This window comes from Canis lupus, chromosome 37 (assembly GCF_048164855.1).
Source record: "Canis lupus baileyi chromosome 37, mCanLup2.hap1, whole genome shotgun sequence".
In the NCBI taxonomy this organism is placed as follows: domain Eukaryota; kingdom Metazoa; phylum Chordata; class Mammalia; order Carnivora; family Canidae; genus Canis; species Canis lupus.
Window position 1 is genome coordinate 23,390,054 of NC_132874.1, and position 25,501 is coordinate 23,415,554.

The 25,501-nt window shown below is 47.1% G+C and overlaps 1 protein-coding gene and 2 long non-coding RNA genes across 7 annotated transcripts; 2 read left to right on the forward strand and 1 right to left on the reverse strand.

The window, feature by feature from the left end:
* Nucleotides 1–1,617: 1,617 nt before the first annotated feature.
* Nucleotides 1,618–10,456, forward strand: SERPINB1 (serpin family B member 1). 2 transcript variants are annotated; one of them, XM_072814103.1, is made up of 7 exons: nucleotides 1,618–1,777; nucleotides 2,968–3,142; nucleotides 5,161–5,298; nucleotides 5,839–5,956; nucleotides 6,913–7,055; nucleotides 7,146–7,313; nucleotides 9,059–10,456. In XM_072814103.1, exons 2-7 carry the CDS (start codon nucleotides 2,975–2,977, stop codon nucleotides 9,458–9,460), a joined length of 1,137 nt encoding a protein of 378 aa, XP_072670204.1. In that variant the 5' UTR covers nucleotides 1,618–1,777; nucleotides 2,968–2,974; the 3' UTR covers nucleotides 9,461–10,456. The 2 variants fall into 2 exon arrangements, with proteins under 2 accessions (XP_072670204.1, XP_072670205.1); XM_072814104.1 differs by lacking the exon at nucleotides 1,618–1,777 and adding an exon at nucleotides 2,485–2,507.
* On the reverse strand, nucleotides 9,384–19,901 carry LOC140626356 (uncharacterized). Of its 4 annotated transcripts, none has more exons than XR_012025547.1 (4): nucleotides 18,891–19,901; nucleotides 18,389–18,509; nucleotides 12,666–12,856; nucleotides 9,384–10,677 (listed from the first exon to the last, which is right to left on the reverse strand). It is a non-coding gene; the product is annotated as an uncharacterized lncRNA (long non-coding RNA). The 4 variants fall into 4 exon arrangements; XR_012025546.1 differs by adding an exon at nucleotides 12,982–13,047 and having other exon boundaries at nucleotides 18,389–19,901; XR_012025545.1 differs by having other exon boundaries at nucleotides 18,389–19,901.
* Nucleotides 19,902–23,757: 3,856 nt separating this feature from the next.
* Nucleotides 23,758–25,067, forward strand: LOC140626110 (uncharacterized). The gene is made up of 2 exons (XR_012025325.1): nucleotides 23,758–24,177; nucleotides 24,523–25,067. It is a non-coding gene; the product is annotated as an uncharacterized lncRNA (long non-coding RNA).
* Nucleotides 25,068–25,501: the final 434 nt, after the last annotated feature.

The window sequence follows — 25,501 nt, forward strand, 5'->3', positions numbered from 1 at the left end:
GTGAAACTGCTGGATCATAGTTAGGGTAAGCATGTGTTTGAGCTCAGTGATACGCCCAACACTGTCCAAACCGGCCGGGCGCCACCGGTGTATGGGGGCATCTCTGCGCGACCTTGACAGTGGCCACGCAGTTTAAAGAGTCTAAAGCTACAAGTAGAACCCTCCACTGTTATTCAACCGAAGAGTTACTTTGTCTTGACCTTATAGAGCAAATGTGTTGATTTAGGAAATGGGTTTATTTCATATCTGACCCACATTACTAACTCCAGGCTAGCACAAATGCAAAATGTCAGGAGAGAAAATAAAAAATCAGAACGCTTTTTTTTGGTTTGTATATTTCAGATTTTTTTTTTTTTTTTTTTTTTTTTTGTATTTCAGATTTTAATTTAACACATTTTCAGTGCAACTTTGCGCTCTTGACTTTCTCACCTCGGCCTCTTAGCAGAAGCTACCAAATGGTTCTCTAGTTCTGTGAGAAATGGTGGAGAGCTTACCAGATTCCATCGAATCACTTCCACCTGACTGTGATTGCCTTTCAAGAAGTGCTGATTTCTTTATTCTAATAAACTGTATGGCAGCCTACAATCCTAGTTCTTTAACTCTTGCTGCTTTTTTATATAACAATGGAGAGTATTTTTATTACTCATCACTGTGATCTTTTTTTGCTCCTTTTCATTATAAACAAGTTCTGACAGTTGAAATAAATCTACAAATCCATGCATATTGTATTATCCCTACTAATAAAACAATAGGGTGTTTTCCTTTGTTCCCTTTACGAGTTGAGATTTGCAAAACAAACAAAAACAAAAGCACAGGAGAAGTTTCATGGATGCAGAATTATTTTTTTTTAAGATTTTATTTATTTATTCATGAGAGACACAGAGAGAGGCAGAGACACAGGCAGAGGGAGAAATAGGCCCCATGCAGGGAGCCCAACGGGGGACTCATCCTGGGATCCTGGGGACCCTGGGGGGTCATGACCTGAGCTGAAGGCAGGTGCTCAACCACTGAGCCACCCAGGGATCCCCATGGATGCAGAATTATTTCATACCCTCGAGCGCTATAAATTTTGGTGAAATTACGTACCTGGACCTTTCAAGGGAGAACAAATAGACAAAAGCCCCACAGAAAGAGTTAGGGGGTTTACTCTGCAACCACAGCCATCCCATTTAACAGTACAGGAGGAAGAACTGCGAGTCTCCGTTCTAGTCCAGGGGGTAAGACACTCTTCAGTGACCAGATGTGAGTCACTATGGTGTGCGGCTGTGAGTGACTCAGCGGCTGTGGCCCTGGCCTGTGAGGGAAGTCCTGGGGCGGCACTTTGGTACCTGAAAGACAGGGACCCCAAGGCCGCGGTTTGGAGGGCACCTGGCTTTCTCTCTCTGGGGGCCCACTTTTGCCCCGTGCCGGGCGTCCCGCATTGCGCCCCCCGTCATCGTGGAGTGCGCGGTACCCACGGCCCCGGCTGGCCGTCCCCAGGGGCGCCACTTGCTCCGCGCGGCGGGAACTAGCCCATCGCATCCCCGCGGCCAAGCGACCGCCTGGGGCCCAGAAAGGGGCCGGTAGTCGGGGAGGCGGGCGGCCGCGCGGGGGCGGGGGCGGGGTCACTTCCACCCGGGCTCCCGGGCTCCGGGCGGCCGGGCCTGCGAGGCCAGGGCCCAGGAAGTCCCCGGGGGAGGCCGCGCCCCGCCGCCCCGGGACCCGCCCCGCCGCAGCTATAAGGGCCCGGCCCGCCTCGGCGCCCGCCCCGCACCCCAGCGCTCCTCGTGCCGAGCCGGTAGGACCCGGAGGGCGGGAGGGCGGGGCAGCCCGGCTCCGGCGCCCCGAGCCTCGGGGACCCGGCGATCCCCGCGGGCCCCCGCGGTCCGCGCCCACTGCGCCCCCCCCGGACCCCGGACCCCGCCGTGCGCCCCCCGGACCCCGGACCCCGCCGTGCACCCTCCGGACCCGCGCACCGCGTGGAGGGCCGGGGGGGGGGGGGGGCGCTGGGGCCCGCGGGCCTGCGGGGCCGAGGTGGCGGCGGCTGCCAGGCAGGACCGAGGCCGGGATCAGAATGTTTTTCCGGCTCCAGCCCGAGCTGTGAGCGGCCGGTCCCGCCCGGCTTCTCCTTCCTGGGATTGGAGGCAGGAGCGCTCGGCGGAGCGGCGGGGGGGTCCTCCCGGGGACGGGGCGCACGGCGGGGAGGTCCTCCCGGGGACGGGGCTCACAGCAAGGGGGGTCCTCCCGGGGACGGGGCGCACGGCGGGGGGGATCCTCCCGGGGACGGGGCGCACGGCGGGGAGGTCCTCCCGGGGACTGGGTGCACGGCGGGGGGGTCTTCCCGGGGACGGGGCTCACAGCAAGGGGGGTCCTCCCGGGGACGGGGCGCACGGCGGGGGGTCCTCTGGGGAAAGGGCGCACGGCGGGGCGGGGTTCTCCCAGGAGGGGGCGCACCGCGAGGAGTGTCCTCCCAGGACGGGGCGCACGGCGGGCGGGGTCCTCCCAGGACGGGGCGGGCGCACCGCAGGGTGGGTCCTCCCGGGGACACGGCGCACGACGGGGGGGGGGGGGGGTCCTCCCGGGCACTGGATGGGGGCACTGAGGGCCGCCCGGCCCCACCCTGGAACCCACGGTTGGGGTTTTGGGCCTTCCCATCGCACGCGAGCGGAGAGTCGGGGTTCGCGGCCTCGGGACACGGGACACGTTAGGCTGCCTCTTGGTGATGAGGCCACTTGGCTGTGGGGTGGGGGTGGGGGTGGGGGGGACTTGCCTCAGTGCGCGGGCAGGGGTTTAGGATCTCCTAATGGAGACACTTCCTTCGGGGAGGCGGGCCGGGGGCCCCATGTCCCTGCCGGGCCCTGGGCGGGCATCCGTGCGCGTGGGGAAGGGGGGCGTGCAAGGTCCCGGGTGCTTGGGGGTGTTTGGGGCGCCCCGGGGCCCAGGCGGAGGAAGACGCCTCACGGGGCCCGGCCCCCGCTCCGCTTGCAGCCCCGCCATGGAGCAGCTGAGCGCGGCCAACACGCGGTTCGCCCTGGACCTGTTTCGGGCTCTGCGCAAGGACAGTCCTGCTGGGAACATCTTCGTCTCCCCCTTGAGCATTTCCTCGGCGCTGGCCATGATCTTCCTGGGGACTCGGGGCAGCACCGCAGCTCAGGTGTCCAAGGTGAGCAGGAAGAGCAGCAGCGGCCCCGTGTCTCCCTGCTGGCGGCGCCCGCTGAGAAGCTGCGCCCTCCTCGGTGTCCTGTTGTCGTTGTTGTTCTTAAGATTGTGTTTAAGATTGTGTTTGTTGGTTTGAGAGAAAGAGAACGGGGGGGGGGGGGGGGGGCTGTCAGAGGGAGAAGCAGAGCCGCTGAGCGGGTGCAGGGCTCCATCCCAGGGCCCCAACCATGGCCTGAGTGAAGGCAGACGCCCCCCAGGCCCCCAGGGCCCCAACCCCCCAGGCCCCCAGGCGCCCCCTCGTACAGAGGTTCCTAGAAGTGTATTTCTGTGTCAACAACCATGCACCGTGAGGTCAGAGCTTGGCAAGAAGCCCCAAGAACAGCGCAGTTGTGGGCAGGCTTTCCTTCCCGAGCACATGCCTCCCGAGCACCTGCCACCTGCCACCTGCCACCTGCACCAGGCCCTGTTGTGTGTGCGGCTGAGGGCACAGCAGAGAGGCCGCGGGCAAAGCCGGGCGCGGTGCCTGCCTCGACAGCCCGCCTCTGAGCCATCGTGCCTCTTCCTGGAGGACGATTTTCCAGTGTCCCTTTTGCATGTCATGACCCGCTGCTCATGAATGATGCCCGTTGACATAGTGTTACTTTCGAGCCTAATGACACATAGACGCATCACAGTGCGGCTGCTGGCGGTGGCGCCCTTTCGAGGGGACAGGGCGGCTGGGGGATTCCACGTTCCCTCCACTAGCCCCGGGCCAGGCCCCCAGCGTGGCTCTGTGGGCTGTGACCCGGGGCGCTGGTGGGAGCAGGAGTGGCAGGGACAGCGAGGCCGGGCAGCTGCAGGCCCAGCACCAAGCCCCTAGGGGTGCAGCCGGTGGCTCTGGTGACAGAAGCAGCAGGATGCCCTGCCTTCCTCCCGGCCCTGCTGGGGGCGGAGGGCCCCTCCGCACCAGGTGTTCTTATATTCTGAGAGGGGAACTCTGGTTTTCCCTGGATCTAGGGGAAGGGGTGGCAAAGTGAAGGTCTAACAAAGTGAAGCCACCAAGCGCAGGGCCCCGAGCCGCCAGAGAAGGTCTAGCCGCGGACTCAAGTTCATGGATCTCCTCCAGCTGCAGAGCTTCTCTTCCTCTACTTTACGGCGAACCAATCATCGTCATCACTGCAGTTAGGAAAGCATTTTAAGATTTTTAAAAATCCACCTTTTTTCCCTTTTTTTTGAAACCCCCTGGTACTAATTGTTAGTTGCTCCTGGCAGGGTAATATCAGCTTCTATTTGGAGGCTTTCCAGGGACTTTAAGCCTTCAGCAAAAAATAGCTTTAAGCCCCCCCCACCCCCGGCCAACAATTCCATTGAAGCAGAGGGGTCATACCCTCCGTGTAGACATTCAACATCTTGGTGAGTAACTGGACTTTGTAACTATAGGTTTGTTCTTTGTGTCTTAAAAGCAAAGAACCAGCCCAGGCCTCATAAAACCATAAAGGGACTCTTGATTTGGAATGGATACATGAGGAATTAAACTTTTGCCAAATGTTAAGCTTAAAGAAGTCATTTAAAAAAAAATAAGTTATTTTTAAGTAAGTGAGTTACTGATGCTAATAGTATCAAAAAATCCTCTATCTGTAATATTTTTGTGTTCCGGCCTAAGTAATAATTCTTATTTCTGCTGTTTATCTCTGAGAACTTTCAGTGAAATTATATTAGATGCAGAATAAGCACATGAACGTATCATCTGTGGTTTTCTTTGGAAAAAAGTAGACTTGTATAAATATTTATTAACTCATAGAACGAGAATTGTAACAAAAAAGTGATATGAAAGCAGTTTCTAATGTTATGATTATTGTGTCTCACAAAGCTATACATTCTGGATTCTCTATTACTTGTTCTCCAATGAGAAATTAATAAAATTTTGGGTGGAGATCATGAATAATCAGTCAAAAAAAATTAATTTGATGGAAGCAAATGCCAAGGGATCGCCTTAAAATTTCAAAATAAGTAGTTATAGAAAGAATGTTTTATTTATTTTAGGCTCTTCATTTTGATGCCGTTGAGGAGATTCATTCAAGATTTCAGAGCCTGAATGCTGATATCAATAAACGTGGAGCTTCCTATATTTTGAAACTTGCTAATAGGTTATATGGAGAGAAGACCTACAATTTCCTCCCTGTAAGTACTTTGCACTTCCTCTCCAGAAATTCACTAGACAATGCACACTTTTTTCAAAGTCAATTTTAATTTTTATAAAATTTCAGAAAAATGATACCGAATGAAAACACATGACAGCCAGCACTCCCACTAATTGACGTGGCTTCAGTTTATAGTCTTCACAGTGAAAAGATCGGCTCTTGGCTATTTTACTAAAGCAAGAGCGAATCCCGTAATTCACTTCCAAGTACAATCAGTGTTTGCTTATTTGTGAAAATGTTAGCCAAACGTTGGAAAAGAATTGGCAAATTTCATACAACACCGAAACTACCAAACTATACACTAAAAAATGGTTAAGATGGTAAATTTAATGTTCTGTGTCTTTTTTTTTTTTTTTACCATAATAAAAATGTTCAGAGTTAGATTTTTTTGTTGTTGTTGTTACAGTGCAATTTGTACCTTTTAGGACCATTTCTGCTTTAAAGGATATTTGAAAACTATCTCTGTATGTAGTAGGAGTTATTCATGATATTTCCTTTAAAAAAAATTTTTTTTAAACAGGAATTCTTAGCTTCAACTCAGAAAATGTATGGTGCTGAACTGGCCAGCGTGGATTTTCAGCAAGCCTCTGAAGAGGCGAGGAAGGCGATTAATAAGTGGGTCAAAGGGCAGACAGAAGGTAAGAGACTGGCAGTCGGACCTTCTTCCCCTCCTGCCTGCTGCCCCACCTGCAGGTGACTTTCTCTCCCTTTTTCCTGTCCCGTCGTCCTGGGAATCCTCGAGTTCACCCTGGGAACGGACTCTGCACTGCCCATTGGACAGTGTTCGCGTGTAAAAATTCTTCACAGAGGAAACTTCAACATGATTTAACTGAAGCAGCTAAATACGTTTTCCCCATACATTCCCCAAACTGCATTTTAACATTAAAATTCACATTGAATGTAGAATAAAAGGAATAAAAATTTTGAGGGAAGCCCAGCCTGGCCTAAATTATTTAACATACACGTGGAGAAAAAATATCCTAATACTTGGGAACAAATATTCACAAACCACCGTGGTCATAAATAATTTTTGCCAGCCTCTTGTCTGAGAATTCAAGGATGATACGTGTAATTCTCTCGCCAGTCGTGGGAGGGTCAGAGCATCTGCAGAATGACTGTCTTCCATACCATGACTCGTTCGTGGATACACCGCAGTCAAGGCTGGCTCTCCTGTTTCAGTGCAGTAACTGTCCTACCTTTTGGATATTTACTAAAATCTTTTTTTTGTGTGTGTGTGAGAGAGAGTAGGTTTCTATTTAGAGGATTTGAAAAAGTGATTTACTAGTCACTAAAAATATTTTTGTTCAGGACATTTTTTTGTTCCTGAAAAAGAATGGTCACTCACAAAATAAAGCTCATTGTCTACCCTACACTCCAGAAAAGGAGAGTTTTCCTGTTGTAGCCTGTTAGCCCTTTCCTTGGCTTATTTAAAGTAGAAAACTGCTGCTAGGGCTTTCCTAACTTCATGCCAAGTGAAAGGAAAAGTGGGTACGGAATATGCTTCTGGATTGCGTTTCACTGCTAATCAAATGTCTGTTCCAGTTTGAAATTCTGCTATGTGGATTTTTTTTTAAAGCTTACTTTATCTTTTTAGGGAAGATTCCGGAACTGTTGGCTGCAGGTACAGTTGACAGCATGACTAAACTCGTGCTGGTGAATGCCATCTATTTCAAAGGCAGCTGGGAGGACGAGTTCTCGAAAAAAGACACTGCCGATGCCCCGTTCCGATTGAATAAGGTAAGGTGGGGCAACTGCCTAAGGTTACCCTTTGGTCCACGAGAACGTGGATAAAGATGTGAGTGATGTGTTTTTCCCCCAACCACTCAGAAAGACAAAAAGACCGTAAAAATGATGTATAAGAAGAAGAAATTCCCATTTGGCTACATCGAGGATCTGAAGTGCCGGGTGCTGGAACTGCCTTACCGAGGCAGGGAGCTCAGCATGCTCATCCTGCTGCCGGATGACATTGAGGATGAGTCCACGGGGCTCAAGAAGGTAACAGCTCCCAGCTTCACGCCTCACGTTTCCTCCCGACCTATCCACTCGGCCTTGTGTGGTGGTGGCTGGTTTTGCTGGTGGAAGGTGCTTGGTATGTGTCTGCGGCTGTTACTTCCCTTCCCGGTGCTTGCTGCTCTGTTGTCAGGTGGCCCATGGACGTTACTGCTCCCAAACCTTAAATTTTCAGCTGCTGTCAGTGAACAGAGGTGATGGAGAGCATCTAACGACGTCTACTAAGCGTAACACAAGTCAGTGGCTCGTGCTCATGGAAACTCTCTTAGAAGGACGTTAGGGGAAAATGCAATAGAATGAGGATTATCAAAACAAATGTTTGAAATTTAAAAACCCCAAACCATTATGGTACATAAGCTTCATCGTGTACTACAAACCCTACTACACTGCTCCTCCTGGCTGCAATCCATATGGGTTGTGAGTCGAATTTCCAACAGTCACACAGCAGAAAAAGATTCATGTGAAATGTCGGCTTGAGGGTTAAGGCTGATGCCTAACGCGAACCTTGTATGAGGTTCCCATTCTGTGTCATTTAAAGGCTGTGCTGTCTCTTGCCAGGGCTGAGACCAGGCAAAACTGTGAAGATTATGATTTGGGGGGTGGGGTGCCTGAGTTGCTAAGTCAGTTAAATGTCCAACTCTTGATTTCAGCTCTGGTTATGATCTCAGGGTCATGAGATCAAGCCTTGGGTCAGGCTCTCTGCTCAGCATGGAGTCTGCTTGAGATTCTCTCTCTCCCTCTCTCTCTGCCTCTCCACTTACCCCCTCTAAATAAATAAGTCTTAAAATAAGATTATGTTTTTTCTTCAGTGTCTCTAGGCTGCTGTGTGGTTTTTCTCCATGTCCACGATCAAACTTCCTTTCCAGAAGGGGTGTAATATTAGCCATTTCCATGTATAGAGTATGTTAGAATCATATGTTCCTTAGACTGGAATCCTGCATTCCATTAGAATCAACATGTTCCTTCTTTCAATTGTATCTCCACATTCATCTGTTTCTCTGATTATAAAAAGAAAGTCTCTAGCCTCATAAAAAGAATAATCAGCATCAGTAGAACAAGTGGGTAATGGTTCTGCTCTCGTCCAATAGTAGTAATTATAAGAGTAATGAAAACGGCTGTCATTTATGTAGCACTTACTATGTGCCAAGCATTTGATATATATGTTAACTAAGTTTATACACAATGCTGTAGAGTAGGTACTATTATTACTCCCTTTTAAATGAGGAACTAAGTTTTTTCTATGTCCCCCTAGGAGCTAAGTCTATTAGAGATTACAGCTCTGTGAGGTTCACAGATGATCACTGTGATCAATGGGGTTCAGAATAAATAGAAAAAGGCTTTCAAATTTTCCTTTGTACCACTTGACTAATTAGGTAATACAGTCATCCTGGCACATCCCATGTGTAAGCTGGTATGGAAGGGGCTTAGTAAGTCCTGGGCGGATGGATGGGTGGGTGCATGAGCATATGGGTAGGGAGGTGGATGGATACCTGATGGACCCGACGTCCAGAGTTCCTGCACTTGGGCACCTGGTGGCCTGGAACACAGCTCTGCTCTGTTATCCCCAATCACTGGAAAGAAAGGACATCTTCCAAGTGGAATCTGTTCTGGCACAAGATGTGCGGACTAAATGGCAGCTGATACAACGGGCTCGTTCATTTCAGTCATGCTTTATTAGTTCACTTATGTTAGATTGTTCTCACCTCTCCTTCTTGCCCGTTCTCCTCCAGATTGAGGAACATCTGACTTTGGAAAAACTGCATGAGTGGACCAAAGCGGAGAATCTGGATCGCATTGAAGTCAATGTCTACTTGCCCAAGTTCAAGCTGGAGGAGAGCTACGAACTCAACTCCCACCTGGCCCACCTGGGTGTACAGGATCTCTTTACTGGCAGGGCTGATCTGTCTGGCATGTCAGGAGTCAGAGATCTTTTCATATCAAAAATTGTCCACAAGTCCTTTGTGGAAGTGAATGAGGAGGGTACAGAGGCGGCGGCCGCCACAGCAGGCATTGCCACCTTTGCCATGATGATGCATGAGGAGAACTTTGTTGCTGACCATCCATTCATTTTCTTTATCCGGCACAATCCCTCATCTAACATCCTGTTCCTTGGTAGACTTTGCTCCCCTTAGAGGCTGGAAGTACCAAGGTCAAGCTTAGAGCTTTGTTACCTGTACTCCCAATAGTGGCAATTTCGTACATCTTGGCCAGTACAACCACTATCCAAAAACATCTTTAATTCCCCTCCTAAGTGTAGCTCTGTTTATATACGTCTATGAACTTTGGCGCGGGTATCTATTTTCCTTTTCGTTATAGTATATGTGCTGCCGAAGCAAGCACATTTCCTTTTTGTTATATTGACAAAATCCAGCGATTGCTTTGAATGCAACGTAAAAAAAAAAAAAAAAAGGCAAGAAATGAAATCAGGTGTGTAGATTCTTGACCACATAGTAGTCTGTGAAATTGCTATGCTCTTCTGACAGCCCAAAGGAAACCTGATAATACTGTAATTTATTTTACAGACAGAATTTTGGAAGCCCAAGTAGAGACACACTGATTGTGGAAGAGAGCCTTAAAATCAGATATCTGATTGAAATATAGGGCCTCAAGGGCTTGGGTTATGAAGGCAAACTTGTCTTGGCCAATATTTCTGATTCCTTGTTCAACAGCATTAGTATTTTTTGTTGCTGTTGTTGTTCTTATTCTTTCAAACAATTAAAGAGCCACCTGGTGATAGCCTGCCTTGCCTCTTATATTCTCCTTTATCCTACCTGCTGTGGTGTTTGTGTGGGATCACATGGAGTCAAGAAGTGGATGTCTTATAAAAGATGCCAAGAAATGTCAAAAAGACTAATGTAGTGGGAGAGATGGTTAAGCAAAGAGGGGATGCCAAGATCTTACTTGTTAGCAGTCTTCTTGCGTGTTTTCTGTTAAAGGTTCTTGACTTCTGTCATGTGATATGGGTTTTTATGGCGATGGAATGGCTTTAAGCAATTCTGTGGAGGGAAATGGGAGGATGGACTCTGAATTATATACATGTACTTCTTGGAACAAGGCTTGAAATGCTGCATTTTCTTGCTTCCACAAAACTTGTGGGCTGGTTAATAAATGTTCTTAAGATACTGCAAGCCAGACTGATCTCAGTTCTCTTTTTGTTCTCCTGGATCTTATACAAGCCAAGAATAGAACAGGGGGTTCTTGGCCTGAAAGTACTGGTGTCCGTGGTGATAGTAAGAGAGTCCACAGAATGAAAACAATATGTTAGCAAATCTGTTGTCAGCAAGCCTTCCTTCCTTTTTTTCTTCTTATGGAAGGAAATATAGTAAAAATTCTAAAGTCTTTGCATTGTCTGGGAAGAGAATAAAAGTATAATTACAATTACATTCTATTTTGTTAAGGGTGCATGTTGCACAGTCTATGGTTAACCACTAGAAGAATAGTAAAAGGGTTTATAACTTTTTTAAAAAATATTTTTTTAATTTATTCATGAGAGACACACAGAGAGAGGCAGAGATACAGGCAGAGGGAGAAGCAGGCTCCCCACAGGGAGCCCAATGCGGGACTCCATCCCAGGACCATGGGATCACGCCCTGAGCCGAAGGCAGGTGCTCAACCACTGAGCCACCCAGGCATCCCAAAGGTTTATAACTTTCAAAATAAACCAAAGAGAAAAAGAGAGTAACAAGAAATAATCAATCCAAAAAGAGGAAAGACAAAAGAGAAAGAGGTGCCTGGGTGGCTCAGTTGGCTCCTGAGTCCCGAGTCGGACTCCCTGCTCGACGGAGAGTCTGCTTCTCCCTCTCCCTCTACCTGCTGCTTCCTTTGCTTGTGCTCTCTCTGTTGGATAAATACATATAATCTTTAAAAAGAAAAAAAAGGGAGAAAGCTACACAAAGCAGGCATGACAAATACCAAGATGATATAATCAACTCCAAAAGTTTAAGGAACTACTTAAAATGCAAATTGGCTAAATGTGCCAGTTAAAAGACAAAGATGGTTATGCTAGACTGGAAAAATACTATCTGGTGCTTACAGGAAATGTGTCTATAACACAAAAGTAGAGTTTGAAAGGAAAAGATCTATGGCACTAAAACCATAGGAGTAGAAGTAGCTATAAGTATTTTTGGTAAAACATGGCAAGTGGTTCTAGTATTTATACAACACTATAAAAGACCAAGAATATCCAAGACAATCTTGTAAAAGAACCAGGTGAGAGGAACATAATTGAATCGAGACTTTAATTAGTATCAATGCCCTCTTTTACTCTCAAGATGGAATCAATTTGGATAATAAACCATATGGTCATCATAGTTACGATGAACGTGGCACTTCTAAGTTGGGAGTGAAGGGAGGACATTTTCAATACACTGTTCTGGGATATTTGGGAACCCACATGGAAAGCAATTCAAGGTGATTCCTGCCTTAAGCCCAGACAAATATTGAGACCAGCTGGACCCAACTATGGGAGCAAAACCATAAAAATTTGAGGAGATCGTATAAGAAGACACATGCACAATTTTTTGTTAAATTTATTTCTAGGCATTTGGACACTTTTTTTTAAATGACAAATTGGGCCAAATGACCATTAAGAACTACAGTTCTGTATCACACACCATTAAGAGAGCGAAAAGGCAGGCCTCGGGCTAGCGGGTGCAGGCCAGCGCCCCAGGGAGGGCACCCCGCTGTCTCAGCGAATATGCCCCAAGGGAGGGGTCCGAGCCTGGAGCCTTTCCATCCTTATCTCCCAAGTTAGAACTAAAAACATGTGGGTAGGGCAGCCAGACTCCGGGAAGGTACAGCTTTGGACACTGGCTTCCGAGTATCTTCAGAGTTTTTATACATCAGAGAGGCTGCCTTACATTAATTACCCGGAGAAAGTGGGCCCATCTCAGGAGGGAAAGGGGAATCCGGTTGGGTCTTGCAGAATCAGGAGGGCTTTAACGTCATCAGATGTCAAATGGGCCTGTGATTTCTACACCGATCTACATTGATTTCTACATTGATTAAACAGATTACTGCCGGGATCCCTGGGTGGCGCAGCGGTTTGGCGCCTGCCTTTGGCCCAGGGCGCGATCCTGGAGACCCGGGATCGAATCCCACATCGGGCTCTCGGTGCATGGAGCCTGCTTCTCCCTCTGCCTGTGTCTCTGCCTCTCCCTCTTTCACTCTCTGTGACTATCATAAATAAATTTAAAAAATTAAAAAAAATAAAATAAACAGATTACTGCCACCTTCCCGCCACCCTGAAGTCTCCCTCGCTCAGCAACAGAGCCCACTCTACCCCAAGTTCTGCTTGTTGAGATCGGGGGCAGCCCCGGCAGGTGTATTAGCACCTACCCCACGGCAGGCACCAGGGGAAGCCGCATGCGGCTGGGGCTCGAAGCTCCGCAGGGCCCAGGTCACCCTGGTTCATCGGGACCTGAAGCAACTCTGAGTGTCACCGAGTCTCACCCAGAGGGATGAGAAGTGCCTTCTAAACGGGTCTCCAATCAATGCTCCAGTCCCCTCTGAGCTGACAGTCGCAGCCACTGCAAATGAAACCTTCGATAATTTTATGATTTCAAATAAACTTGCTATTGAAAAGGCAAAATATAACCTGAAATTGCTGGGAAACAGGAGGCAAAGGGCATTTCAGCAGAACCTGCTGAGTTACCGTTTTTCCAAGGCATGAATCCAGCACCCTTTTGGCTTCCAATGTCACTGCCAAGAGCTGAGATCACTACAAAAAAAATGATACATCTGGGTGGGGACAACAAATATCCTGGAGGAAGAATTTGTCGTTTAAAAAAAAAAAAAAAAAAACAGTTGGAGACCGAAAAAGGATCGGTCACATTTCAACGGTGGGGAGGTGACTGTCTTATAAACATGAACAGCTAAAAAGCATTTCTTCATCTAAATGCTCAGGTTTTGAAACACATGTGCAGAATTGGACATCAGACAGTTTCTGATCTGAAAAAGATAAAATGGTCAGTAGCTGTGGTGACAGGAGCCCAGTGTACAGGGTGTGATTGGAGTGATGTGGCGTGAATGAGTCAGCTCCAAATTACACTGCCAAAGAACCACATGGGTGCCATGGAGCAAAGGTGACTTTCCAGTACACAGGAGGGACAATTAGAGAGAGAGAGAGAGAAAAAAAAAGCAATGCATAGCAAGAACAAGAGGATGTTACTAGAAGAGGTTTTCAAAGAGCTCTTGCATCAGCCCTTCCTTGGTTTTGTAACTATGTTACAACAAATCCTGATAATAAGCTATTTTGCATCAGCAGATAAATGAGTTTCCCTGTAAGTTAACAATTTATTTATTTATTTTAAAATATTTTATTTGCTTATTTGACAGAGAGAGCTTGCTCAAGCAGGGGGAGCAGTAGGCAGAGGCAGAGGGAAAAGGACCTGCTGAGCAAGGAGCCCAATGTGGGGCTCGATCCCAGGACCCTGGGATCAGGACCTGAGCTGAAGGGAGATGCTTAACCACCTGAGCCCCCCAGGTGCCCCTAAATTAACAATTTAAATATCACTGTACAGTATTTTAAGAGGTCAGTTTTCAAAGACTGAATATACATGGCAAATTTTAGTTTTCTATGCAAAATTTGATATATTTAAGAAATTGAGTAAAATTTTTCCCCTCCATTTTCAGTTAATCCCAGATATTTTCTATAAAAGCAAAATAAGAGATAATTAAAATTTTCAGTTGCTTTCACATGACATAACCATATTATTGTAAGGACTTACATGCTTCTTATTTATTTATTTATTTATTTATTTAGAGAGAAAGAGTGTGAGTGGAGGGTGGTGGGCCAGAGGAACAGGGAGAGAGAATCCTAAGCAAGATCTGCACTGAGCATAGACTCGGGGCTCAGTCTTACAACCCTGAGATCATGACCTGAGCTGAAATCAAGAGTTAGATGCTTTTCTGACTGAGCCACCCAGGCGTCCCAGGACTAATATACTTTTAAGATTCATTAATACGTTCTTATCGTTCATGTTCTACATTACTTGTTGAACTACTGTTAAAAAATTAATGTTTTTAAATCATTGTGAGTGTTTTTTAAGTAAAAATAGATTAACTCCAGTAAAATTGCTAGTCTAGAATAGGTAAGGTCCTTCATATTCAAGGCTCACCATGTTCCACTGAACCGTGACAAATAGCATGAAATATCTCTTAAGACTGTTTAAATCAATTCTCTTTGTTCTAGTTTCAAATTCACTCATTTTTCTAATTAATTTTCCTCCTCCATATATTATGTACTAAGCGCTGGACTAGGCTCTAAGGATGAACCCAGTAAGACCCCTGCCCAAAGGTAGTCTATGTCTAGTTCATAAAATAGTTCTCCAATAACTCATTTGGTTAACTGGACCCATTAGCTAGCAATGGTATCAATTTGGTTGCTGGATCCTTAATCCTGTGCTTTTGCTCCTATCTTTCCCTTTATTGCAACCCAGGGGGTTGTCTTTGGTATTGGGTGCCAACACTCTGGGAAGCTTTTCTCTACATTATTTAGTAAGCTGGCAATTAGCGGGTCTGTACTTATCTTGAGCTTTTTTTTTGTGGTTTTCTTTGTTTTGTAAAGATTATATTCATTTATTTGAGAGAGAGAGAGAGGGAGAGAATAAGGGAGGGAGGGAGGGAGAACATGAGTGAGGGGAGGAGGCAGAAGGAGAGGGAGAAGCAGACTCCCCACGGAGTAAGGAGCCCAATGACCTGGGTTCCATTCCAGGATGCTGGGATCACGACCTGAGCTGAAGGCAGACGCTCAACCGATGGAGCCACCCAGTTGCCCCTTTACTTGTCTTGTTATCAGTGTAGGTATTCTGGTATCTACTCCCCCTTCTAGATATACCTGGGGTCTTCCGTTGAAGCAAAGTTGTGAATCCCCAAAACACAGCTAATCCAGGAGCAGGTGGACGCTCCCTTTACAAAGGGAAAAATATGAGCAAAGGCACAAGGTTAGGGAACCACAACCAGGGTGGGGTGATTGGAGATTAACAGGAAAAGGGAAGAACAAGGGGCATGTGGCTTGGGAGTGGAGAGCCTGGGTCCTGCAGAGCACTGAAGGCAGGTGGACCTGGGGATTTCTATCTTAAGTGTAATTACTCCATTCACCTTAGTAGGTCCCATATCCTGTTTTAGGTACTAAAGACAAAACGGTTAAAAATTGGAGTGAAAACGGTGTTTTAAAGCAGATAGGCCATGAGAAACATTTACTGTGCCTGGCATGTGAAGACATATTGGAGGGTAGGAGTGGGAGTCAGAGGGTTACTTAGGGACTCTTCCAGGAGTGAGAGATGAGGGTGGCTTCAACCAGGGGCCAGTGAAGATAGATGTCAAAAGATGGATTTGAGACATACTTGGAAGCAGCCCTTTGCAGGAGGTAACTTGTGAAGAGTGAAAGAAAATGAATTATCAGAATTTCTTCCAGATTTCTAGCAACTGAGTGAATGAACAAAGATGGGGGGTGGGGGTGGGAGGAAGAGCAGTTCTGGTGAGAAAGCTGGGAGTCTAACCACAGATGTTCCTGGTGTGCCTACTGTGAAGTGGAGGGAGAGGAGAGAGCCTGAGGGCCAGCCAGTGAGGACAAAGGATGCCAGAGAGAAGGAGCTCAGGAGATGGGACAGAATGGGAGAGGGAGGGGTCAGCGGACCCACAGGAAGGGAGAGTTTCAAGGAGGAGGAAGTGGATAAATTGCATCAAATTCAGGAGAGGTCGAGGAGGTGAAGATTGAACTGCCCTTTTGATTAGCAACATGGCAGTTACCGGGGACCTTAGCAAAGGAACATTTATCCAGTGGTGACAATGGAAGCTAAATGGAAATGGCTCAAGGAGTAACCAGCAGCACAACTTTTGGCTGCAAGATTGTGGCAACAGCATAGATTTCTTATTTATCAACCTACTGAGGCATAGCTTACAAATAATCACCCTCTCAAAGCATACATTTCAAGGAATCTTGACAAATGTATATATGCATGAAACCACCATCCCTACCAATATTTCTGATACCCCCAGCATCCACTCAATTAGTAAACCACTATAACTTACTAGTTATGGGACCAACAGATAGGTAAATTTACAAAAATTAATAGGCTTCTATTTAATCACAAAAGTAAGTCAGGAACTGTAATAAAAAATCTCATTTGCCGTATCAACAAAATTTGAAAATATCTAGAAATTAATAGAAGTGGAAGAGTAGAAAGGAAATCATTAAACTTGAGTGAAAGACAGGAAAATGATGACATGACAATCATATTCTAAGACAGAATCCATGTGGTAGATGCATGAGTTCCCCCAAATTAATCCATAATTCTAATGAAATTCCAATCAAAACCCCAATCTGACAAACTAAATCTAAGGTTTTCTTGGAGAAGTAAATGAGTAAAACAAGAAAAAAATTTTTGAGAAGAGAGAAAAATGAGAGAAAACGTGACCTCCTGTAACAGAAAGAGTGTGGCTATGGCTCAGAAATAGACAAATCAACAGAATAAAACAGAGTATCTAGTAGTGAGTCTGTGAGAATATGTGGCAGTTTGTTACAGGATTAAAGTGGTGTCTTAAATCAAGAGAAAGAATGGATTGACTAAGTAGGTGTTGGGGCAATTGGCTGGGGAAAAATACATCTGCACTTCATACCCTGAAAGAATCTCAGATAGATTAAAGGCCTAAACTTAAAAAAAAAAAAAAAAAAAAAAAAAAAAGCTATAAATTAAGAAGATAAAGTAATAAAAGTACTGGAATAAAACCCCAGAGAATATATTTAAAGTCCAGAGCCATGAAGTAGAAATTTATAAATTTGATTTCACAAATTTTTTTTCTACCTGTAGAAAATATTCGCACCATATATGACAAAGGTATAACATCCCTAAGATGTGTACCAAGAGAGATAGCTACTGTGTCCAGGCATCAGGGACAGAGGCTGGGTGGACGACCTCTCAGGTGCCATCCGTCCTGTGGTCTTAGGATTCTTCAGGGACTGGAAAGCTCCCCCACCAGGACCCAAATGGAAAGTCCTCTGTCCTTGCAAGCATTAATCCGGTGAAAAGTGAGCACCTTCTATACATGCCTCTCATTGCCCTGGGTGCTAAAGATGAAAAGATAAGTAAGACAAAATGGTTCTTTTGGAAGGTGACTTTCTATTTGGGAAGACAAGAAGCAAATTACCACAATAAAGCATGAGAGGTTCAGGACTAGGGAGAGGCAGAGCATTTTCAAAGAAAAGGAGTGACTCATTTGGCCCCAGAGGGCTGGAACGGGGAGGGTGTGGGGAGGTCAGTTAATCCTGGGACTGGAGGGACGCCTGGGTGGCTCAGTGGTTGAGCACCTGCCTTTTGGCTCAGGGTGTGATCCTGGGATCTGGGATCGAGTCCCGTGTCGGACTCCCCGGGGGGAGCCTGCTTCTCCCTCTGCCTGCGTCTCTCTTCTCTCTGTCTCTCGTGAATAAAAAAAAAAAATCTTTTTTTAAACAATCCTGGAACTGGATGATTTATCCACACAGTACCATTCAGATCTGCTTTTTGATAATATTTTTTTTTTTAGTTCAATCATTGCAACCATCAAATTTCCTAACTAGGGATCACCTTGATGTGACTTTATAAAACTTCTAAAACTCTTTTTTTTTTTTAAAAAAAAAAAAAAACTTCTAAAACTCTTTACAAAGTCTACATTTTGATAAATGACATTTGCTAAGAACTAACTGTGTTTTATATAGCGCGCTCACTACCTTTGAACAGTGCAGCTCAAAAATGTCTCACAAAGTGGACATACTCCTGTATTTAGTGCTCAGATCAAGAAATAGAATCCTCCCAGCGCTCCAGAAGTCACAAACCCGGCCAGGATAAACTCTCCTCTACTCTCTTAGAGGAGTTTTGTCTATACACTGTCTGAATTTTTCTTTTTTTTTTTAATTTTCTATCTGAACTTTCTTACTGTTATATTTTGTGTGTACATATGTGTGGAGCCCATATAAATCTATTCCGAATGGCCAACTTCTCTTGTGAAGAAAGCAACATCCCACAGGACTGAAGTTCTGTGTTTGGCTTTTATGTGTCCAAGTAATAATAAAGAATTCTCACCCTGTTTGGATTTTCTTTCTGTAGCCTGCTCTCTTCTCCTGGATGTTAAGAAAGGCTTCTAAATATGAGCTGTCTTGTTACCAGTTGAGCAGGAAAACTTTCTTTTTCTGAGCAGTTCAACCTGTTTTGTTACAACAATGAGTAAAACTCTTGGTAAACTTCTTTGCTGACTATTCTTTAAAAGAAATAATAGTAAACCAAAATCAGCAATGACATGGAAAATCCAGGGAGGAAAAGCCGGATAATTGCTTAATCTATGTTGCTCAGAATCACCAACCCAGCAATCATGCGGCTCATGTAGTAAAAACCCAAAAGGAAAGAAAAAAGAAAAGGTGCTGGCCTTCCCACCACCACCTCTGCCAACCCTGCACCCTGCCCCTTGGCACTCCTTTTGAGCACAGCCCTTCTGAGTCCCAATCCCTGGGAGAAGTCGCTTTGCAAAGGTCACTGATGATATTAACCTCAATCTAACTCTAAAAAAAAGAAAGATAATATCTCATACATAATGTTTATGTGACAGGAACTTTTCTAAACTTATTGGTTTACGTATAGCTTGCTTAATCCTCTCAACCATCTGAGGAGTTCACATATAACCAATATCTTTGGTTTACAGATGGCAAAACCGAGGCGCAGAGTCAAGTTGTCAGGGGTCACGAAGAGCCAAGGTTCAACCTGGACAGAGTTTTTGTTCTTAGCCACGGTACTGCTTTCTGTAGCACAGAGCAGCGGGCAGGTGTGTAAGACACCCTCTGGCTGGTTATGATGAACTCTTTGTCTTCAAGATCATTGCTCAGGTTGATGTATTAATACTCCTGTGAAATGATGTGTTAACGAGCTGCGCCAGTGGCCAGTGATGAGGGATGAGTAGAGCAGAGTCCTCTGTCAAGGAGTCCTTTCCTGGAGGAAAATGACAGGATGAGCACAGCTGCAGAGGACTCCAAACACAAAGACTATTCCATTCTATTTGGAATGTAGACTCAAAGAGCAGGAGGAGATGCCATTAGCATATCAATCATAGAAACCACATTCCTCCCTTGGGAAAGTGAGGATGTGGGTCTAATGTCTTCTAAGTTTCCTCTAAACCCTAACATCCTGCAGTCTTCATGCCTGGTCATGGTCTCGTTTATGAACGGGACTCGGTGGCACATGTTGGTGATCAAATCAGCAAGACTTTGCCAGCCTCGCAAAACAAGATATTGGGCACGATTTGGGTGCATCTTGTGACTGTGGTTGATGGTGCTGAGTAAAAATATCGCATACAGCTGGAGGTACAACTATAGAAAAAAGCCACAAAATGCTCCACTTAGCAAGGACGCTACACCCCTCAAATGCGCTAAACCCCAGGGCCTTATATTTACAGCACGGTTCATATTATGGGATGGAATGGGATAGCTGGATGCTTTGGTTCTTTGGAAAAGTATTTGCCTTCACCCACTCATGACAAAGACATTTAGAAAATGTCTCAGAGATCTATGAGCTATTATTGAAGATTGCTCATCGGTTATTACTGAAGAATGCTCTATCTCTTTGACAACCAAGCACGTTGCCTGGCAACAATTTCCTTGTTGATTCCATATCTCCCCTTATCACTGTTTCTATAACCTCAGCAAATCTATCCCTATTTTGTTTCCTCCTACACAGAATAAAGGTCCCTTTATGTTCCTGAATTACCAGGCAGCAGAAATAGAGTGATATAGATCATCAGGATTTATTATAAGATAAGACATTGGGTGTTTCACTGCTATAATTGCACCTCAGCTTTGGCTTGCATTTGAAGCATTATGGGACAGATTCCTGTTGAATTTTAAGAATACAACCGAGGCCTATGACAGAACACACAGTTACGTCAGGGGAAAGCCAAGGGGAGAAACTTCAGATTCAGATTCAGGTTCCTATGCTGTAAAGAATTTGGTCAGAACTGGATTTTCCTGGAGAGCAGGAAGAGTGTGGTATTTTGAACACAAAGCAACAGGGCATGTTTCCTTCTTTTAGTTGTAAGAGTGGTGGAAGATTCTTACACAGTTGTAATTCCAACTTGGAAAACACTTAGCATTTACTGTACCTGAAACCAGGCTGGTGTAAGCCAAGTAGACACCCTGATAGTCTACAGCTGTTCCTTGAGGCTTCCAGCACCTCTGCCTCCAGAGACTTTACTTATCCTCTGATTAATGCCTGAAATTCCAGGACGAACCTCTATCCTGTTACCTTAAACATTTAAGTCCTCTTTAAAATAAAAATGCTCACTAAAGGAATAATAGTCTTTAGCTACCATCTGCATCTTAGTGAAGATCAGTCATTTATATATTTGTTGGACTGAGGACTGAGAACAAGACATGAGTAGGAGAGAGACCATGGGCACACTGGGCTCTGAGTGAAATGAAAAGATAATGGAAAAAAAAAAAAAAAAAAAAAGAAAAGATAATGGACCCAAATCTCAGACTTCAAAAAAGCATTGGCCTGGGGTTGATCCTGACTCGGGTGCTCTTGTCCAGTGACTTATATAAATACCTGAATGTACAGATACCAGACAAGTACAGACTTATTCGGATTCCTCCTTCTTCTTCATCAGCTCTCCCATTCTGAAAAGCCACAGAGTTGTAAAGAATTGTAGATTTCCCCCCAAACCCATTTCTGTTTATGCATGTAACAGAAATTCAAAATACATTGAGTAATAGTAAACTATTGTAGAGACTGTAAGTCCTTTGGATTGCTCCATAAGGGATAGAATAAGTACTCAGAAAATCAGTAAAGATATAGATTAACACTATGAACCAAACTGACCTAGTTGACGTTTATAGGACACTCCATTTAAACAGCAAAATAGACATTCTTTTCAAGACACAAGAAGCACGGATCAAGATAGACCATATTTGGGCCAAAAATCAAGGCTCAATTTATTTAAAATGATATGAATCATACGAATTGTTTTTCTAATTACAATATAATTTAATTAGAAATCATTAACAAAAAAGTATGTGGAAAATCTCGAAATATTTAGAAACTAAATAATGGACTTGAAAGTAACCCATAGGTTAGAGAAGAAATAAAAAGAGAAAAAATTATGCTCAACTGAATTTCACTTTGAAATTGAAAAATGATGTATTAGAATTTATGGTATGCAACTAAAGTGGTGAGAAGAGGGAAATTAAGAGCTTCAAATGCCTATAATAGAAAAGAAAGGTCTCAGATTGATGACCTAAGCTCCCATCCTAAGAAGCAAGAAGAAGAAAAACAAAATAAACCCCAAGAAAGCAGAAAAAAAGAAATATAAGAACTGAAATCAAACAGAAAATAGAAAATAGAAACAAAAATAGAGGAAGTCAGTAGAGCTAAAAGCTAACCTTCTGAGAATATAAATAAAATTGGTAAACCTCTAGCCAGTTGATCAGAAAAAAAAGAGGAAAGATACAAATTACAAATACCAACAATGAGCAAAAGACAGCTCAACAAACTCTGCAAACAATAAGGAAATATGAGAAATACTGTATTAAAACATTCAACCACTTAGATGAGATGAACAATTTATTGAAAATTTAAAACTACCAACGCTCACCAATAACAAATTGGTAACTTGACTATACTGTGTCAATGAAAGGAATTGAATTTGTAGTTCAATACCTCCTCACTGAGTAAACTCCAGTCCAGATGGCTTTCATTGCTGAATTCCACCAAACATTATGGAACAAATAATGGTAATTCCACCATTGTGGTGGTGATTTCCCAGGTGCGAGCATACGTGACACTCGCAGATGACACCCTTCAGTCTGTGCAGTTTACTGTAGGTCAACGCGGCCCATCCAGCCCTCAGGGCCCCTCCCCACAGCTGTCCCTTCTGTTCCACTCTCCTGACACCGAGGACTTGCAGGCCCCTATTATATTGCGTCTGCCCACCGTGCTCCCCGCTTACTACTCACAATCAACGCCTTCTTTGATGCTAAAAGGTCAAAGAAAAAAAAGATCCACAGAAAGTGCTAAGAACACAGCAGCCTCTGCTCTAGGCTCCCGGGAGCATCCACTAAGGAGAGGAACCAGCGCCTGAGGCCTCACATACAAGGTTTAACGTCTAGGGACTTGCTGCGAACCCCGCGAGCAGCACCCCCACCTCCCAGGCTGCCCCCAGCCCCAGAGCCGGAGCCGGGCAGTGCCGGGACCTGTCCCTGGTTGTCCCGACTGGCAGGTGCTATTTTCTTTTTAAGGTTTTATTTGTTCACGAGGGACACAGAGAGAGGCAGAGACCCAGGCAGAGGGGGGCGCGGCTCCGTGCGGGGAGCCCAAACTGGGGACTGGATCCGGGACCCCGGGGTCACGGCCTGGGCCCAAGGCAGGTGCCTGCCCGCTGACCTCCCCCACCCCCTGGGCGCCCCGAATTTTATGTTTAAAACGCCCCGTCCTTGTGCACCACCTCGCGAGTGTGTCTACATCTTGACAATGTTTATTTTTTTATTTTTTAATGATAGTCACAGAGAGAGAGAGAGAGAGAGAGAGGCAGAGACACAGGCAGAGGGAGAAGCAGGCTCCATGCACCGGGAGCCCGACGTGGAACTCGATCCCGGGTCTCCAGGATCACGCCCTGGGCCAAAGGCAGGCGCCAAACCGCTGCGCCACCCAGGGATCCCTTGACAATGTTTAAAAGTACCTTTGTGAGGCTGACAAAGCTGAAACCATGACACCTGGACAAATGGGGCGCAGAGGAGTTGTTGGAAGAAGGTGCAGAAGAAGGTGCAGGCTCAGCTGCAAGTGGCAGCGGCCCCGCCTCCAGGTGAGAGGCGCCGGCCCCCTCTCCTCCCTGAGCTGCACCCGCTTCTCCCCACACCTTGTGGCAACTCCTCCGTGGAATGTGGGGATCTGCGGGGAGCGGGGAGGGGAGCAGGGAGGGGAGTCAGCGGGTGTGTGGGGGGGAACAAGCCCCAGGGACTCTTCGCTACAGGCACCACACTGCAGGTCACTGGAGGGGAGGGTACCTGGGGGACAGGTGGGGGGGACCGGGTACTGGGGGGGTACAGGGTAGTGGAGGGTGGGGGACGGGGGGATGGGATACTGGGGGGTACTGGAGATATGGGGTACTGGGGGGATGGGATACTGGGGGGGCAGGGTACTGGGGGACAGGGTATGGGGTAATGGGGGTACGGGGGGTATGGGGTACTGGGGGGACGGGATCTTGGGGGACAGGGTACCCACGGTGGACGGGTACTGGGGGGATGGGGTAACGGGGGGGATGGGGTACCTGGGGGACAGTGGACGGGGGTCGGGGTACCGGGGTGGGGGGCCGGGCACGGGGAGGGCACCTGAAGGAGTGAGCGCCGGCGAGTCACCGAGCACTGCTACTTTGGATCGAATGATGGACTTACGTACACGTTGGGTAACTGAATCTAAATTTAAACGACCGCCACCACACCCGGAGAACCACAAACCCAGGGGTAACCGACTAGTGGGCCAGGGTTCACGTTGGTGGCGCCCTTGCACACTGCGGGGAAGCCCATCCTGCCCCCGCGGGCTGTCCCCGGGGCCTGCAGGGCCCTGTCCCCGCGACTCTCGGCTTCTGTCCTGCAGAACCTACAGCTTTACTGCCCCCCTGGGGTCAGTGACCCTCCCAGGGCGAGCGTGACTTGGGGAAACGTTGGTGAAGGTTTCCTAAACCTCCTCGACGTTGTGACACCCCCGGTGCCCTTCCTGTCCTGCTCCCCGCGTCGCTGTGACTCTCCTCCGACAGGAGAAACTTGGAGAGAGGCTCCCGGTGTGATCCTCGGCGTCAGCTGCCGGGACCCCTGGTGACTTCCGCGGCCCGCCAGGTCCTGTTCTGGGGGTGGGCGGGGAGGCGGACGGGGACAGGGCCTCGGCCACCGGCCCGCTGCCAGGTGGCGGGGACAGTGGAGGGCGGACGTTCACTCGGGCCGTTAGGGGAGGAAGTGGGCAGGATTGCAGGGTGACGGGCCGGGGCCGGGGGGCGGGAGTGGGGCCGTGTCTGTGCTGCTCGGAGGCCCCCGCATTCCTGCGTGGGTAGCAAGCAAGCCGGTGAAACAAATCTGACTCCCGTGGCATTTGGCCTCTGAAACTCGCTACTATTTCGTCTATAAAAGTCCAAAAAAAAAAAAAAAAAAAAAAAAGTAGTCCCTCATTTTGGATTTCCCTGACAGTTGATGAAGTATCCAGGGGACTTATCCTACTTGACTTTCATAAGAAACGTCCAAAGTCCAAGTGAGCCCAGCAGCCACCGTGACCCTCAGTCCAGACCTAGAAAGCGGCAGCACAAAGAAGGAACGTGACTCGCCAGAGATCGAACAACAGCCTCGTCTCAAAATTTCACTTTCCCGACATTGAAGAATTCTAGAAAGATCTAAAATGGGCCCTTTAACGGAGTGACTCATCAGCAAAAGGGGGACTTTCCTGTGAGTGGTTTTAGGACGTGAATAACACGCACGGGTCTTCAAACTGCATGAGTTTTTAGAGATTAATCTCCGCTCCTTCGAGAGGTGAGGAGACAGAGGTTTAGAGAGGCTAATTAATATTCTTCCGGAAGCTGTCCAAGCCTGTTTTATGATTTACCAGCTTAATCATATTAATTATATAGTACGTGTTCGACTCCAGGAAGTAAGGCCTCACGGAAAGGTCGAGAAACACCGACTCTTCAATCAGTGTTGGGGTCATTGCTTGAATAAAGATATTGCAAAAGGGAGATGGATCCTGTTTGCAGTGCCGAGGTGGAAACTCAGACCTCATCCTGAACGGCCCCTCCCGCCCGTTGCCCTGAGCCGGCAGGTGCCGCCTGCGCCGTGTGGGCCTCGGGTGTCTGCTCTTGAGGGTCACCGCCTCCCCAGGGACGGCCCGCTGGACAGGTGCCCAGAGCCCCTCGGACCGGCCGCGGCGGGCAGGGGGCCACGAGCCGGGCAGGGGGCGGCTGGCTCTACCGGGCGGCCTGACGGAGGCCTTCACACCTCCCACGGGGCTCGCCCGGGCGACGCGTCAGCACGTGATGTAGCGGGAGACGTGGAGCCGCCCGAGTGCTTCAGCCTCAGGACGCAGCTGCGGCCGGAGGCTGCCCCCCGCGCCACCTGCACCCCCACCAAGGAGCCCCCTCCCTCCACGTCGCCTCTGGCCGTCTCCATGGTCTTGGCC

Coding starts and splice junctions, on each gene's coding strand:
- SERPINB1 (XM_072814103.1), top strand. CDS start 2,975: ATGGAGCAGCTGAGCGCGGCCAACACGCGGTTCGCCCTGGACCTGTTT. Junction 7,056..7,145: donor CCCCGTTCCGATTGAATAAG/GTAAGGTGGGGC, acceptor CCAACCACTCAG/AAAGACAAAAAGACCGTAAA. Junction 7,314..9,058: donor AGTCCACGGGGCTCAAGAAG/GTAACAGCTCCC, acceptor GTTCTCCTCCAG/ATTGAGGAACATCTGACTTT.